This window comes from Amblyraja radiata, chromosome 27 (assembly GCF_010909765.2).
Source record: "Amblyraja radiata isolate CabotCenter1 chromosome 27, sAmbRad1.1.pri, whole genome shotgun sequence".
Classification (NCBI taxonomy): domain Eukaryota; kingdom Metazoa; phylum Chordata; class Chondrichthyes; order Rajiformes; family Rajidae; genus Amblyraja; species Amblyraja radiata.
In genome coordinates, this window is record NC_045982.1 from 26,572,128 (window position 1) to 26,588,779 (window position 16,652).

A 16,652-nucleotide genomic window follows, 5' to 3' on the forward strand; every position below is an offset into this window, starting at 1 on the left:
TGTGTGTTTTATTGCAGGGACTGCCAGGCATCGATGGCAGGGATGGCACGCCCGGGGTTCCTGGTATGAAGGTATTTAATGGTGAAGAGATTGGGCTCGGGCTCGGGTGAATTAATCAACGATCCACAGTGGATTAGTACCAAAACTGTGAATGGCAGGGGCCTGGTTAAACTAGCTGCCCACAAACATTGTACGCACACAAATCAGCTTTCTCATATCAATCTAGCTCCTCCATAAAGAAAGCGGAGTCAGGGGATATGGGTAGAAGGCAGGAAAGGGGTACTGATTGGGGATGATAAGCCATGATCACATTGAATGACGGTGCTGGCTCGAAGGGCCGAATGGCCTACTCCTGCACCTATTGTCTATTGTCTATCGGTCTGGTTTGAAAAACTCCTCATCCAAAATGAGGCTGAACCACGTATAGTGGAAATGAAATTGGAAAAGATCAATTAGACTTGCACTTCCTCCCTGGAACTTCATACTGGGAGATAACAGAAAAGCAGTGATTAAAGTATATAAAATGATGAGAGGCACAGGTCGGGTAGACAGTCAGAACCTTTCTCCCAGGGTGGAGAATGTCAAGGACGAGAGGGCAAAGGTTTAAGGGGAGAAGGCAAAGTTTCATGGAACGGCACCGTGCAACTTTTTTACTGAGAGTATGTGATTAGTGTGGAACACGCTGCCGGAGAGGCAGGTATAATAGTGGCATTTAAGAGGCTGTTAGATGGCACATGGATATGCAGGGAATGGAGGGATAGGGATCACTTACAGGCAGAGGAGATTAGTTAAACTTGGCAACTGATCCAGCATGGACAATGTGGGCCAAAGGGTCTGTGCCAATGCTGTAGTGTTCTATGTTCCATGTAAACATTGTCTCAGAGGCTCTCCAGATCTGCAAAGGTTTGCTCCAAGTTTCCGTCTGACTTCCACCACTGTTTGGCCAAAGGTGATTCCTGACCCTCTCTCAGAGATCAGGTGTGGCTTCAATCAGCACAGGTCAGCTCGAACTGCTGCAGGCCCTTGCTAAGTGTGGAGTCAAGGGGTTGCCCTAAGGCAGAGGGCAGCGTGGAAGGTTGAGGGCCGAATGCCCAGTGGTGAGGTGGCTGCATACATTCACTGTGTATCTGCACTCTGAGAGTGTGTGTTGCTGGTGCTCTGCCACTGCAGCGCACATTCCCCACGCCATCCCGTCTCATCACACCATTGACCAGATCAGTGTCGGTCAAGTTTCACAAGTAGCACAGAGAGGCAAGGGACAGCAGTCAGGACCTAAAGACAAACCTCTGGAGGAGCTCAGCGGGTCAGGCAGCATCCCTGGGCAAGGGATGGGTGGGAAGGAATTCAGGTAGAGACCCTGCATGTAGAGAGGGGGGATAACCAGTATAAAGATGTGGAGGAGTTGTGGGTAGGAGAGGTGGGAGATAAACAGCGACAGGAGAGTGACACATCTCTACCAGTCTCATTACAGCCGTTTTGAACAGACAGACAAAATTCCACCCCACATCCCCGCTGGCTCTATCCACACTTCTCAGTGGCAGAGTCAGATCTAGATTCACGAGGGTAAACTCTCGGAAAACAGCCGACCCCAATGGAATTGCTGGACATGTTGTGAAATCATGTGCCTCGGAGCAACAGTCTTTGCATCAGTCTGCACCAGCGATTGTATTTAGTGTTGTATCTATCATTATATACACCGTTTAACCTTGAGCTTCATGTGAACAAAGAATTTCATTGCATCCTGGTCTATATCTCAATGCACTAACCAAACACAACGATACGAGGATAATATACAGATATTCCCCGACTTGCGTTATGGGCCTGTCCCACTTATGCAACATTTTCGGCGACTGTGGCAGCAGGTCGCCGAAAGTTTTCAACACGTTGAAAATCCAGCGGTGACCAGAAAGACGCTACGACTCTTTGGGCGACTGAGGAGACGACTCACGACCATACAGGCGACACCCTGGCGACATGTTGCGGTGTGAAGCCTGTATGTTCGTGAGTTGTCGCCCAAAGAGTCGCACCTTGTTCTGGTCGCCGCTAAATTTTCAACGTGTTGAAAATTTTCTGCGACCTGCTGCGACTATGACGGGTGCCGGCAAGTTGCCGAAAAAATTGCGTAAGTGGGACAGGCCCATTAGGGTTATGTTCCACAGACTCTTGCGTAAGTCGGTAGTGCTACTGCGTAAGTAAATTTACTATTAGACGTGGAGACCAAGTGGGCATCAGTGGGCTTAAAGAATTGCTTGCATGTTGCCTTTTACGTATGTCGGCGAGTGCCTGTATATTGTTTTAAAAGAGGATGAATGGGTAGAGTGGAGACAAGGCTCCAGCACACAGTCTCCCCAAACCCTTCATCAAGTGCAACTCTGCTGAAACTCTGGAGAGGAGGTAGTTGCTCACTGACCTGTTTATTCCTCCCACTTTCTCTGCAGGGTGGGACGGGCCGAGCTGGTATTCCTGGACCCGCTGGTCCACAGGGAGGAGCGGTGAGTATTTCCACACATCTGCGCTTATTCAAGACTGGGCCGGCACAGACCAGAGGCACGAGATGCAGCCATGGGAAACCAGCCCTGCGTGCACTGATTCATAATCCCAAACAGTGATGTACAAAGGGATCTTGGGGTCCAAGTCCATAGCTCCCTGAAAGTGGCAACACAGGAGGATTGTGCGGTAAAGAACGCATATGGTACTCTTGTCTTCATCGGTAGACTGCATTATATGGTATAAGGATCAGAAAGTCATGTTGCAGCTTTACATGACTTTGGTTTGGTGCCGTTAGGCAGCATAATACAAGAGTATTGTGTGCAGTTCTGGTCGCCCCATTACAGGAAGGTGGAGGCTTTGGAAAAGGTGCAGGAGAGGTTTACCAGAATGCTTCGGATGGAACCTCAGATGCTGGTTTATACCGAAGATAGGCACAAAATGCTAGAGTAACTCAGCAGGTCAGGCAACATCTGTGGAGAAAAGGACCAGGTGACGTTTTGGGTTGCAACCTTTCTTCAGACAGGTGCTTGGTGTCAAATTCAATTCAATTCAAATGAACTTTAATTTTCCGTTAGGAACTTTGGTTTCTGCAGCCATACAACAAAAAGAAACAATTTTACAACTCAATTCACACAGACACAGACAAAGAGGTTAGACAAACTTGGGGTTGATGGGAACACATGATAGAAGTCTATGAGAGGTGTAGGCAGAATAGGCAGTCAGTATTTCTCCAAGGGTAGAAACGTCAAACACACAAGGGCACATCTTTAAAACGCGAGGAGGAAAGATGTGTGGGGCAGGTTTTTTTAACAGAGTGTGGTGGGCCTGGAATGTATTGCCTGGGAATGGGGTTAGGGTTTGGCAGAGTTTGACAGCAGACAAGATAATGACATTCAAGAGGCATTTAGGCAGACACGTGAACATGCAGGAGATGGAGGGATATGGATCATGTGCAGGCCTGTGGGGTTTGCTCGACCTGGTGTCATGTTGAACACAGACATGTTGAGCAAAGGGGGCCTGTTCCTCATCTGCATGGTCCTCTATTCAATGGTGCATTTTTTATTGCTTTGTGCCGGAAGATTCAACAAAACTTTGGCAAAGATGCATCCGGCCATTGGGTGCTTAAAGTAGATGTGTGGACTGTTTAGGGAATGGAATCGATGGCAAGAGAAGCTTACCGTGGGAGAAAAGAGAAGAGATATGTATGAGGAGTGTGCCCTGGGGAGAGTGACACCTTCCGGGACTCTACTCCGGGTAGACTAACACCTTCAGGGACAGTCCCGTGGGTAGAGTCACACCTACAGGGACTGTGGTGTATTCTGGATCTTAGTACATTATCCATGTTCGTATGCGGTGAGTAATTGCTGTCATTTCCTTTTGCAGGGTTTACCGGGACAGCCGGGACAGAAGGGTGCTGCTGGCCCCACGGTAACTGAACTTCCCTCAAACTTTCCCATTGAGAACACATTTGTGCTGTTCTGGTCACATTTAAAAGAAATATGTTGCTCAATTTTTCAGCTATAAAGGCAGAAATGCAATGCGAGTGAAACCGGAAGTCTCTGTAGCTTTGGGAATGGACGTACCTGTGTCATGTGGTTCCAAGGGACGGCACTAGGATGCAGTCAGTGGAGAGATGCGGAGAGGAAGCCTCCCTCACTGGCAGCTTAGAGTTTGTATTATTGATGTCCACATGTCTGCCCATCTCATCCACGCAATGAATTTCAGAGCAGATGGACATCCCAGTGAAGTTAGGACGTGCACGTGGCTTGCCAGCTTGGCGTGACACTGCCGCCCATCACTCAGTTAAATCCTCCCTATCACCTACATCATGGTCCCCGGGTCTGGTGCTGGGGCAGGGGAGCTCAGCGATGCACAATAACTCCTTGACTCGCATTAGTGCCTCACCAGCTCTTCAAAAGAGTCAACTAATCATTCCCATTCCCTCTCCAGGCCTGGAAATGCCTCCTTTCCAACTAGGTCCAATTCCATTCCCGATTAATGATCTTAGACCTGAAACATTAGCAGCCTGACCTGCCGAGTGTTTCAAGTAAGGTCCCTTTTTATTTTCGATTTCCAACATCTGGAGATTTGTTTTCAATTCCTATTCCAACCACAGTGTGGGCATTAGTGGTGATGATTGTCAGGATTTATCATTCAACCAGACTAGTTCTTTCTTCCATTGTAGTGGATATTAAATCCAAAAGGTGCATAAACGCTCTATTGCACAGTGCCTGGTTCTTATGTTCCATGTAATTCTATATTAATTATCACCAATGAAAACTGTCGGCTTATAGTGAGTTCCTCAAAGTCCATGGTTTTCCTGGTAGGTTCTCAGAGAGATGTGTAGGTAACATTAGCACAGCAGCAGAGACATGAGGAGAAGAGGAAGCCATTTTATATGATCGTCCAAATATGGGATCAGACATGGGATGGGAACAGACTCTTCATATCATCAAATCTGCACTAGCAGTCTACCACATAGTTAGATTAATCCCACACGAATCCCATTTTATTCTCCACGCATTTCCATAAACTATCTCCAGACTCTGCATTCGCATGAGAGCCAAGTTACAGTGGTCAATGGCCCTACAAACCCGCATGTCTTTGGGAGATGAGAGGAAGCAGGAACACCCAGAGAAAACCTGCACGATGACAGGGAGAACGTGCAAACTCCACACGGATAGTGCTGAGTGACCTGGGGAGTGAGACAATAGCTCTGCTTGATGCCCACTGCCTGCACTTCCCCACATATCCTGATTGCTTTCGCTACTAAAACTTTATCCAGCTCCTCTTTAATATATTTGCAGGGAAAGAAGGCAAATGCAAGCCAATGGGACCAGCCTAGAATGCCAACTTGATCAGTATGGACAAGTTGGGCCAAAGGACCTGCTTCTGTGCTGACTTGAGATTTAACGATTTGGCCTCAACTGCTTTACATAGCAGAGAAATTCACAGATTTACTACTTTGTAATATAGCATGGAAACATGCCCAACCTGTGATCAATGCCGACCAAGATGCCCCATCTAAGCTAGCCCATTTGCCCATGTTTGGCCCATATTCCTCTAAACCCTTTCGATCCATGTACCTGTCTAAGTGTCCTTTAAATGTTACTATAGTACCTGCTTCAACTACCTCCTCCGGCAGCTTGTTCCATATACCCACCACCCTTTGAGTGAAAAGGTTGCCCCTCGGGTTCCTATTAAATCTCTCCCCTCTCACCATAAACCTTCGTAATTTTCTTTGTAGCTGATTTCAGATGTGCCTTTAGCTATCCAAATATCCTTCCTAGATATAGAATTCAACCCCCTAACTTCTGCCCATTCATATCTCCACGGAGCTCCTTAAAACTGACCATTTCGATCAGGTGTTTGTTTATTGACCATGATGCTTCCTCTGTATCTTCAGTTGAATTGGCTGCTCCACGCTCCTGAGATGTGTATAGGAACGTTTTACTCTTTAAAATTGCCATGGAAATTAAGCTGTTGTTTTCTCTGAACATGTTTAATGTGTTTTCTGCGCACTAACTGAGAGTATTTCTGTCACAGGGTGAAAGTGGTTTGCAAGGAATGACAGGCTCCTCTGGTCCACGGGGTAAACTGGTAAGATGAACGCAACTTGATGCATTGACATCACTGCATTCTACGCTGTGACCCTCTGCACGATGCCTGAGGTGGGTGGAAAGTTAACTGTGTGTTCTGGTGTTGGCAGGGAGAACCTGGACCTCAGGGAGAGATCGGCCCTCCAGGACCTGAAGGTCTGAAGGTGAGTCACGTGCACCGCGGGGCTCACCCTTAGCTCAGCGGCAGCATCGGATGCTGAGATAGCACTCTAGGTCTTCATGAGCAGGCTCCTGAACAAGGATCTTCAGGGGTGTCAGGTCACGTCCAACCATGCCCGCCACCCAATAGGCGATGTTTCGGGTCGCGATGCATCAAATAGACTGAAGGAGTGGGGGCAGGTAGCCAGAGATGGAGATGTGAGGTGGAACAAGAGCCAGCAAGTGCTAGGTGAATGTAGGTGCGAACGGTTGGGGTGAGGGTTCCTCTCATATTCCTGAATCTGCAGCCTGTAGCTCTCCATTTATCAATAGTGCTTTATTTGTCACACATACCGAGGTACAGTGAAATTCATTTTTGTGTACAGTTCAGTAGAAATATCACTATACATAAGCACTTAGATAATCTTAGATTAGCATCTCAGATACAGTACAAGGGTATGGCAGTGGTACACTGAGGCAGTATACAGAGTCGCCATTGACATCAATTACAAGTCCCATTGGTTGTAAGTGCAGGGTTCTTGACCTGACCATGAAGGCCCATTGTCCTGGCTAGGTGACAGGGTTGGCCTGGCCAAGCGTAGTCGTTTGTGTCCTCTGCTGCTCTTCCATCTCCCAGCCTCCGTCGCTATCGCTGCCACCACCTCTCCCCCTCCTCATTACACCAGCTACCTCCCCTCTACTCCTTCAGTCCAGGTGCAGTCCCGATCCGAAACGTCGACTGTCCATTCCTTCACAGTTGCTGCCTGACCCGCTGAGTGCTTCCAGCAGCCCTCTTTTATTTACTGCAGCTTCCAGTCCCCAGTGCCTCCTCTCGGGCTGATAGACATGAGATATTTATTGTCACATGTACCAATTGGTACAGTGAAATTTGTGGTCACCATACAGCCATACGGATAAAAAAGAGCACAGAACACGATAGACTTTAACATAGACTCCCCCATACAGCGGAATCAAAGTTTCCCACTGTGAGGGAAGGCACCATCCTCCTCTGTTGTCCTCCGTTGTTCACCCGTGGTCGGGGGGGCTCCCAAACCCCTCGCTTTCGCCGCTAGTTCTGACATGGCAATGGAACCCCTTTGCTGTCGCTCATCTCTGTGTTACTCGTCCCGCATATAACGCATTCTTCTTGGTGCTTTCTCAACAGGGTGACAGAGGAATGTCAGGCGAGAGCGGTCCCCCAGGGTCCAGAGGCAAGGCTGTAAGTATTGAGGCTCCGCCAGCATTAATGGACAGGGCTATCTGTCCCCACATGCAGCACTTCACCATTGTAACACTTTTAGTCTCGGCTCTATACAATTGTTGTCCAATAAGTGTGAAGACATTTAATCAAAGTTGTATTTAATTTTCCTCTGGTGGTGAAGAGAGACAGTGGTTCTACAGAGGAAGACAAAATTGCTGGAGAAACTCAGCGGGTGAGGCAGCATCTATGGAGCGAAGGAAAAAGGCAACGTTTCGGGTCGAGACCCGAAACGTTGCCTTTTTCCTTCGCTCCATAGATGCTGCCTCACCCGCTGAGTTTCTCCAGCCTTTTTGTCTACATTCAATTTTCCAGCATCTGCAGTTCCTTTCTTAAACACAACGCGGTTATGCAGAGAGTATTTTTATTCTTTCATCATGCCCGGTTTGAACTAGTTGATCGTGCACAGGGAGCTTTGTCAAAAAGGAACTGGTTGCAGGACGACACACGATAACCTCCCGCTGGATCTTCAAAGCTTTCCGCTAACTGTTTGATAATGCACTTCCCGGCTGCTCAGTTTGGAAGCCGTGGCTCGCTGTGTTCAGGCCACTTGTCACTGGGGGATTAGGGCTGGCTGTCTCTGTTTGACGGGACGGGACAGAATTGACACAGTAACTGGAGAACTTGGGGGGGGGGGGGGGGGAACCCAAACTCAAAGAAGTGTTTGTTGAATGGAATTTGAATGAGTAGGTGTTTAAAGTCTGCTTGGAAATTACTCACAGGGTTTATTCAGGCACAGAAGAAATTTCTCTGTCTTCAAATCTGTCGATTCCAAATTTGCTGACAATTTGCTGAGGGTCTCAAGTCATTGGAGCCTCCGTGATTCAGCCACACTTCTAGTTAGTTGAGAGAGAGAGCGTCAGTCCAAGCTGCCCCTCCTGTGCCAATCATAAAGATGTGGTCTCATCTCCACGTCTACTCTGGGCACTGCCCAGTTCAGATATACAGATCCAGAGGTGAGTTGTGTAATTCACATCAGCTCATGCAACCTCTGGACTATGAGATGCTATGAAGCCTCACTCTCCCTTGCCCCCTCCCCCTTCTCCTGCTGTTGCTGTTATTTTGATCCATCTTCTCTCAGCCCACTGACTTTATCCTGATGTCACACAACCTGACACACAACTAAGCAAAAAGATAGACACAAAATGCTGGAGTAACTCAGTGGGACAGGCAGCATCTCTGGATAGAAGGGTCTCGACCCGAAACGTCACCCATTCTTTCTATCCAGAGATGCTTCCTGTCCCGTTGAGTTACTCCAGCATTATGTGTCTATCTTCGGTTTAAACCAGCATCTGCAGTTCCTTCCTACAATACAACTAAGCAAAGTGGGGAAGCATTAGACTGAAATATCTCTGAAATATTTATGTGAATTTTTTAAATTCAAGAATATCAAATCAGTTGAAAGGTAGAGAGGTAGATTGTGAGGAGCTGCACGTTCATCTTCCCCGGCAGATTGTTGACTGGGCTCCCAGCACTCGTTCAGCCAGTGCGTTCCACATCAGAACAAGGTGGCGCGTGAGAGCCCTTCGCAGTTGCTGCAGCCCTTCCTCCTGTTTACCGTCTTGTGTGATGGAGTAGAGGGGCTCTGCACTGAGGGCAGCTGTGGGCACATCCTCAGCAATGCCCAGACAACAGTGGAGCTGCCACCGATGGGTGCTGCAGCAGGAAGGGTGGCGATTTTACACTTGGTGAAGAGTAAAGCCCCTGTCTCACTGTACGAGGTAATTCACGGGTTCTCCCAAGTTTTCCCCTGATTCGAACTCGGAGAATGTCCGTAGCGGGTCCATAGGAGTTTGTGGATGTCTCGTAGCGGCTAATAATGCTAACGGTAGATACTCGGGACATCCGGTAAACTCGTGACGTTTTTTCATCCATGTAATAAATGTCCACGAATAGAAAAATACTCGTAATGAAAGAAATTGTTACTTTTTACTCGTACGAGCCGCTACGAGACATCCACGGACTCCTACGGATCCGCTACGGTCATTCTCCGAGTTTGAATCAGGGGAAAACACGGGAGAACTCGTGAATTACCTCGTACAGTGGGACAGGGGCTTAACATTTCTGACAATTGAAAGAAAGTGAGTCATCGCCCTCTGCGATCAACTGTGCTTCAAAGAAAGAACTGATCACAATGGATTAGCAGTGCGTAAGGCTAATGGCTGGGAGGATTTATTTTGACATGAGCTCACACTTTGGTAAATTCTTCTGTAATTCCACATTGTCTAGGGGCACTGATGGGTAATCTTTACCCTAGCCTGTACGGGCCATGATAAAGTGCAACAAGCTGGTCTTTAGAAGTGGCAAATGAAGCTATCAATCATTTTACTAACATGACCTTACAATGGGCATCGTGCTTTCAACAATAATCCAGTTCCAGATCAAATCTTGTTGACCCCAGCACAGTGAAGCATCATCCCCAATATTATGATTCCTCTCCCCAATATATCCACTGCAATGTTATTCAGTCCCACAGGATCCCACAGCCAACAAACGATGTACACAACAAAGGCCATCCCACTTTGAAAGTATCATTCAATTGATCCAGTCATGAATATGGAATAAGTACCAATTCCCACTTGGTGGTGCAGCTGGTAGTGCTGCTGCCTCACAGTGTCAGAGAGCAGGGTTCAATTCTGACCTTGAGTGCTGCCTCGAGTGTGGTATTTGCACACTACCTGCGACCACGTGGGTTGCCTCCGGGTGCTCCAGTTTCCTCCCAATGCCAAAGACGTGCAAATTGGCCTCTGTAAAATTCTCTTGGTGTGTAGGGAGTGAATGGGAAAGTGGGAGAACACAGAGCTAGTGTGAGCGGGTGATCATTGGTCTGTGTGACCTCGTGGGCCAAAGGGCCTGTTTGCACTGAAACTAAAACATTTAAAAATGCTTTGTCCTCGGTCATTTTCTCAGTACTTTGTCTCAAATCCCAGGAGCAGTCATGGGGCCCAGCTCTAGCACAAATCGTGCAGACAGGCATTTCACAAGCCTGCTGTTGCCCCTGGTCCTCTTGTCTCCCATTGAGACCCACTGTCGCTGGGGCAGAGCCCACACAGGGAGAGCCAATGGTTCCAACGTGAAGCATCAGAGCAGGGTCTGTGGTGGAGGCGCAGTCTCCCTAGTGTGGGGGGAGAGGGGGGGGGGGTCAGTCATGGCTGCCCAACCAGGCCAGAGCTATAGCACCAGGGTGGACCAAACAGAGCCCTGGCAGAAGCTGGTCTTTGGGTGTGTCTGGAGCGCAATGCTCCTCCTGGCCTCCCTTTTCTGGACTGCTGACAATCTCCCACGCAATATTTGCAGACCACTGGCCAGTCTTCTAACCATCATCCCACTCTCCACATCCCCTGTCCCCCTCAATCACCATCCTGGGCAGAAGGGCCTATTTCCATGCTGTCTCCTTCGTTCAATCGATCACATTGAGTACCAGCTGCACTGCGCTCCTTGCTCTATGAAACCCCGTCATCGTGAGGGTCCACATGTCCCCAGTTGCGAGCGGATCAATTGGTCACTTCTAATCACCGTGGTTGATTTACACAGCGTTGGGGCATGATGTTGAGGTGGATGATTTGTATCATCTGCCTGATGCTGCTGGAGAGAATGTGAGAGGCTTTGGTATTGGATGGGCATGCATAGAACCATGGAGGTATACAGCACAGAAACAGGCTCCACTGCCCACATTGTCCATATCGACCAAGACGGTCCTATTTGCCCATGTTTGGTCCATTCCCCTCCAAACCTTAACTATCCATATACCTGTCCAAGTGCCTTTTATATGTTGTAACTAAACCCGCCTCTACCACTTCCTCTGGCAGCCCTTTCCATACACCCCGTCGAGTTCTTTTTAAACTTTCTTCTCTCAGCTTAAACTTATGCCCTGGAGTTTTTGACTTTCTTACCCAGAGGAAAAGAATGTGACTATTCACGGTATCTAAGCCCCTCGTGATCTTATAAACGTCTACAAAGTCACCCCTCGACCTACAATACTAGAGGGAATAAAGACCCAGCCTATCCAGCCTGTCATAGAATCATAATGCATGGAAACAGGCCCCTCGGCCCAAACCGTCCATACTGACCATCTTTTGGCTTGTATCCCTCAAAACTTTTCCTATCCATTATCTGTCCAAACATCTTTAAATGTTGTTATTGTACTTCCCTCAATCACTTCCTCCGACAACTTGTACCATGTACTCAACACCTTCGGTGTGAAAACGTTGCCCCTCGGGTTCTTATTAAATCATTCCTCTCTCACTTTAAACCTATACCTTCTAGCTTTTGATTCCCCTACCCTTGGAATAAGACTCTTTTCATTCACCCCATCGCCTGTATAAATCAAGCCCTGTGGACTCAGTACAACATTCTAAATCTTTTATTGCAGCTTTGCCAGCAGATGTAGTCATTTCCAATCGTTCGATCATCCCAGCTCCCTTCTTCCTTGACTTTTCATTCCATTTTCCAGTTGCCAATACAGCTCTTGCAGTAGCAGTGAAACTGGGAAGAGGTAATGAATTTTTAATGTAACGCCTTGATGATTAGGCTCTGAAATTGCAGTCAGTGGCAGGGAGGTGGGCTGTCGACTTCCAGAAAGGATTGGGGATTCAGATCAGGTATTCACACTTAATTGGCTGATTGAGTGAAAGAAACACCAAGGAAACAGGCCCTTCAGCCCACTGAGTCCGTGCTGGCTACCAATCACCCGTTCACCGTATTTCCATGTTATCCCACCTTTGCATCCACTCCCCACATACTGGGGGCAATTTACAGAGGCTAAATAACCTACAAACCAGCACGTCTTCGGGATGTTGGAGAAAACCGGAGCACCCGGAGGAAACCCATGCAGTCACAGGGCGAACGTGCAAACTCCACACAGAAGTAGCTGAGGTCAGAATCAAACCCGGGTCTCTGGCACTGTGAGGCAGTGGCTCTACCAGCTGCGCCACTTGAAAACATATGTACAGCTGAACATATTGTCTCAGGCACACTGGGACAAGCTTGTTACCAAAGGACAGATACCCCATGGCATAGAGATGGCACAGGTCTCAAGCAAGATAAGTACAGAACAGAGAAACACGGTGGAAAAGAGTTCAACACAGCGTTGGCCAGAGTTCCATCATGTGACCTGGCACGGCTTTCAAATGGGAAGTGTGACTCATGTTTCTGCACAGGTCAGAGTGCCAGTCACTGTTTAAGATCAATACTGTTCTTGTTTTCAGGGCACGAAGGGAGAACGAGGTCCTACAGGGTTCCCGGGACCTCAGGGGATCCCTGGGCTGAAAGGAGATAAGGTGAGGAATGGTCGGCGCAATGTGTTGCTGGTGGGTCAACCGTGGGTGTACTGTGTGCACTGTGGGTGTGGACTGTGGACTGGGTGGTGGTGCAGCAACAGTGGGAACAGGGCGGAGGGAGCAACATTCCCAACTGTCCCGTGGCTTTGGTTTGGGAATGTAGGCGGTGCAGGACAGGTGGTGGTCAACTGCTCTAATCACAAATATTCACTCTGTCTCCAGGGATTCCAAGGGAAAAAAGGGCCCAAAGGCGGTGATGTAAGTACCTGTGTGTGCATGTGTTTGTCTGTCTTTGTGTGTGTGTGTGTGTGTGTGTGTGTGTGTGTGTGTGTGTGTGTGTGTGTGTGTGTGTGTGTGTGTGTGTGTGTGTGTGTGTGTGTGTGTGTGTGTGTGTGTGTGTGTGTGTGTGTGTGTGTCTGCCTGTGTGTGTGTGTCTCTATTTTTATGTTTGTCTGTCTTTGTGTGTGTCTGTGTGTGTGTGTGTGTGTGTGTGTTATCTGTGTGTTTGTGATATGTCTGTTACCATGTATGACCATATGTCCTAGTGTATATGCCAGCATGTGTAACGTGTGTGCACGCACACATATGTGCGGGCGTGTTTGTCTCCGATTCCTGCCAGGGTCCATGTGTTCTGAACGCTCTGAATGTTGGGCTTGTGTAGAATGCGCTGGGACTGGGTGAAGGCAGGAGCCGGGTGAGGCAGAGCCAGCATCCGTGATTCCCGTCTCTCGCTACCTCCCACCGTGCCGCCGGGATCTCCCGACCTTGTGCAGGGAACGGCTCCCGGACGCATGCACCTCGGTCGCTGGAGACAATAGACATGCCGCGGGGGGGCAGGGCAGTGGAGAGGGTCACGGAGTGGTGGGTGGGGTCGGAGAAGTGGGGGTAGGGGTTGAGTATTCATGGGAAGAGGGGATGCTGGGAGGAGCTGGGTGATTAGGGAGCTGTCCGTCTGGGGGGGGGGGTCTCAGAGGTGGGGTCAAAGAGGGAAGGATCATAACGGCGGCATCAGAGAGTGGGGAGTTAGGGAGGGCGGACAGAGAGGGAGGTCTCAGATGGGTTGTCCTCGTGGGGCGCTGGCTCAGAGTGAGGTATCGTGCTGGAAGGGGAAAAGCCTGGTGCAGACCAGGGGAAGATGGTGGAGGCAACAACACTCGCTGTAAATAACCCGACTCCCTCGCAATATCTCACTGCCACTCTATATACTGTACAATATATGAGCGGCACAGTGGCACAGCAGTAGAGTTGCTGCCTTACAGCGCCAGAGACTAAACCAAACTAAAATATAACCTCCGTGCCTCTCTTCATGCACTATATAAATAATCCCTCAAACGCTCAGTGTTTCTATTTCACGTTGTAGTCAGAGAGTTACTACAGTACAGAAACAGGCCCTTCAGCCCATCTTATCCAGATTAACCAAGTTCTCTACCTGAGTTTGTCCCATTTGCCCCTGTTTGGCCCATATACCTTTGTACAGTCCCTATCCACATTCCTGTCTAAACATCTTTTAAATGTATCGTGCTGGAAGGGGAAAGGGGAAATTAAATTGGATAGTTATATGGACGGGAAAGGAATGGAGGGTTATGGTCTGAGCGCAGGTATATGGGACTAGGGGAGAATACGTGTTCGGCATGGACTAGAAGGGTCGAGATGGCCTGTTTCCGTGCTGTAATTGTTATATGGTTATATGGTTAAATGTTGTAATTGTACCTGCCTCAACTACCTCATCTGCCAGATCGTGCCATTTACCCATCACCCTCTGGGTGAATAAGATGACCCTCAGATCCCTTTGAAATCTTTAAATGTTTTCCCATCTCACCTTAACCCTCTAGTTTTCGACTCTCCAGCACTTGGCAAAAGACTGATCTTTCATCCAATCGACAACCGTTATGATTTTATACACCACTATAAGATCACCACTCAGCCTCTTACACTCCAGGGAGAAGAAGTCTCAGCCTATCCACCATCTCCTTGCATCCAATTCGATTTGCAGCCTCATGAACCTTCTCTGCACCTTTTCCAGTTTTATGCATCCTTCCTGTGGTGAGGCTACCAGAGCTGCACACAATACTCAAAGTATGGTCTCACCAATGCTTTGTACAGCTGTAAAACGATGCTGTAATCCTTGCACTCAATGACTTGACCCATGGACATTGGACTTTTTGTAAATGGCACTAAAATATGGCGACTCGATCTACGCAAAAAGAATTTCACAGCGCAGAGCCGACATGACAATAAAGCACCGACGAACCAATGAACTATTGAAGGCAAGCAAGCCAAACACCTTCTTTGCAACCCCATCCACCTGTGTCCCCACTTTCAGGGAACTATGGTCATGTAACCCTAGGTCTCCCTATTCTACAACACAACCCAAGGCCCTATAATTTACTGTGCAGGTCCTGCCTGGTTTAACTTATCAAAATCCAACACTTCGAACTTGTCTGAATCAAACTCTATCTGCTATACTTGGCCCACTTTTCCTGTTGACCTAGATCCCATTGCAATCTTAGACATCCCTGTTGACTGTCCGTCCACCAGTGTTGTTTGCAATATGAAGTCACAATGTTTGATTCAACCACCGTTAACTAAATTTAGGTCTTAAGTAAATGGTTGGATACTACTTTATTTCATTCTGAATTGCTTATTTTATTATTTTACTGTTGCCCTTAACTATGAAATTGCAAGATAGGATTAAACTGACATTGTACAATCTAACGCCTGAACCTTTCACCGTGGGCCTTGCTCATTCTGAATAAACAGTGACCCTGAAGCTATCTCTCTAACTCTCTCTCTCTTTCTCTCTTGTCTCTCTCTCTCTCGCTCTCCTGTTGGATGATCAGTTTCATTGTGAAATTATTTCTTGTGCCCCATGTCTTTGTCCAAAACGTAACCTCTCGTGTGGGGGTATGTGAAGAATCTGCATTTCCCCAGTGCCCTTCCCAAGTAACCGGGCTTATTACACCTCAATATTCTTGGCTGAATTGGAGAAGTTACATCAGCGGCACCAAGCCCGTTCTCTTGCTCTCGAAAAAAAAACGAACTGCTGGAGGAACTCAGTTGGTCGGGCAGTCTCTGAGGAGGGAATGGAATGGAAATGACAGTTACACCATTCCCTCCACAGTTGCTGCCTGGCCCGCTGAGTTTCTCCAGCACTTTGAGTTTTGCTCAAGATTTCAGCATCTGCAGTTGCTTGTGCATCCTGGTCTCCAGCGTGTGGTGAGGGTGTAAGAACATCCTGACCTCTCAGTCTAGTTCACTGTCAGTGTCTGATGGGGGCTCAGCAAGGGAAGGAGCAATGAGGTAACGTGGATCACGTGGTTGTTAACAACAGGCTACATAGTTGGACCACAGTGTGTGTACAAACGTGTGTGTGTCTCTGTTTCTCTGTACATGTTTATTTGTGTGTATTATGTCCATGTATCCTGTTTGTAGTGATTGTCAGGGATTTATGTGAGTGGATACATTTCTGATGTGTGTGTGTCCATTTTACGCACTTGCAACTCGTGTTCGCATGCCTTATTTTGTCAATGTCTTTCTATTTATGTATCTGTCTATCTGCGCTTGTGTTACATGTACAGAACATAGATCAGTACAGCCCAGGTACAGGGCCTTCAGCCCACATTGTTCATGCCAAACATGGTGCCAGGTTAAACTAATCTCCTCTGCCCGCACGTGATCCATATCCCTTCATTCCCTGCATATCCATGCCCTCTTACACACCACTATCGTATCTGCCTCGTCCACCACCTCTGGCAGCACGTTCCAGTCCCCCACCACCCTATTTAAAAACCTTATCCTTTAAACTTTGCCCCACTGACCATAAAGCTGTGGCCTCTAGTCTTTGACTTTTCCATTCTAGGAAAACGG

At 48.0% G+C, this 16,652-nt stretch overlaps 1 protein-coding gene across 1 annotated transcript in view; it reads left to right on the top strand.

Moving 5' to 3' along the window:
- The window catches only part of col9a2 (collagen type IX alpha 2 chain), a 77,966-nt gene that overhangs the window by 41,358 nt on the left and 19,956 nt on the right, over positions 1-16,652 (top strand). The window contains exons 18-25 of the mRNA XM_033045494.1: positions 18-71; positions 2,439-2,492; positions 3,874-3,918; positions 6,037-6,090; positions 6,200-6,253; positions 7,414-7,467; positions 12,714-12,785; positions 13,008-13,043. Of these exons, the coding sequence (XP_032901385.1) occupies positions 18-71; positions 2,439-2,492; positions 3,874-3,918; positions 6,037-6,090; positions 6,200-6,253; positions 7,414-7,467; positions 12,714-12,785; positions 13,008-13,043 (423 nt within the window). The remainder of the gene's footprint in view (positions 1-17; positions 72-2,438; positions 2,493-3,873; positions 3,919-6,036; positions 6,091-6,199; positions 6,254-7,413; positions 7,468-12,713; positions 12,786-13,007; positions 13,044-16,652) is intronic.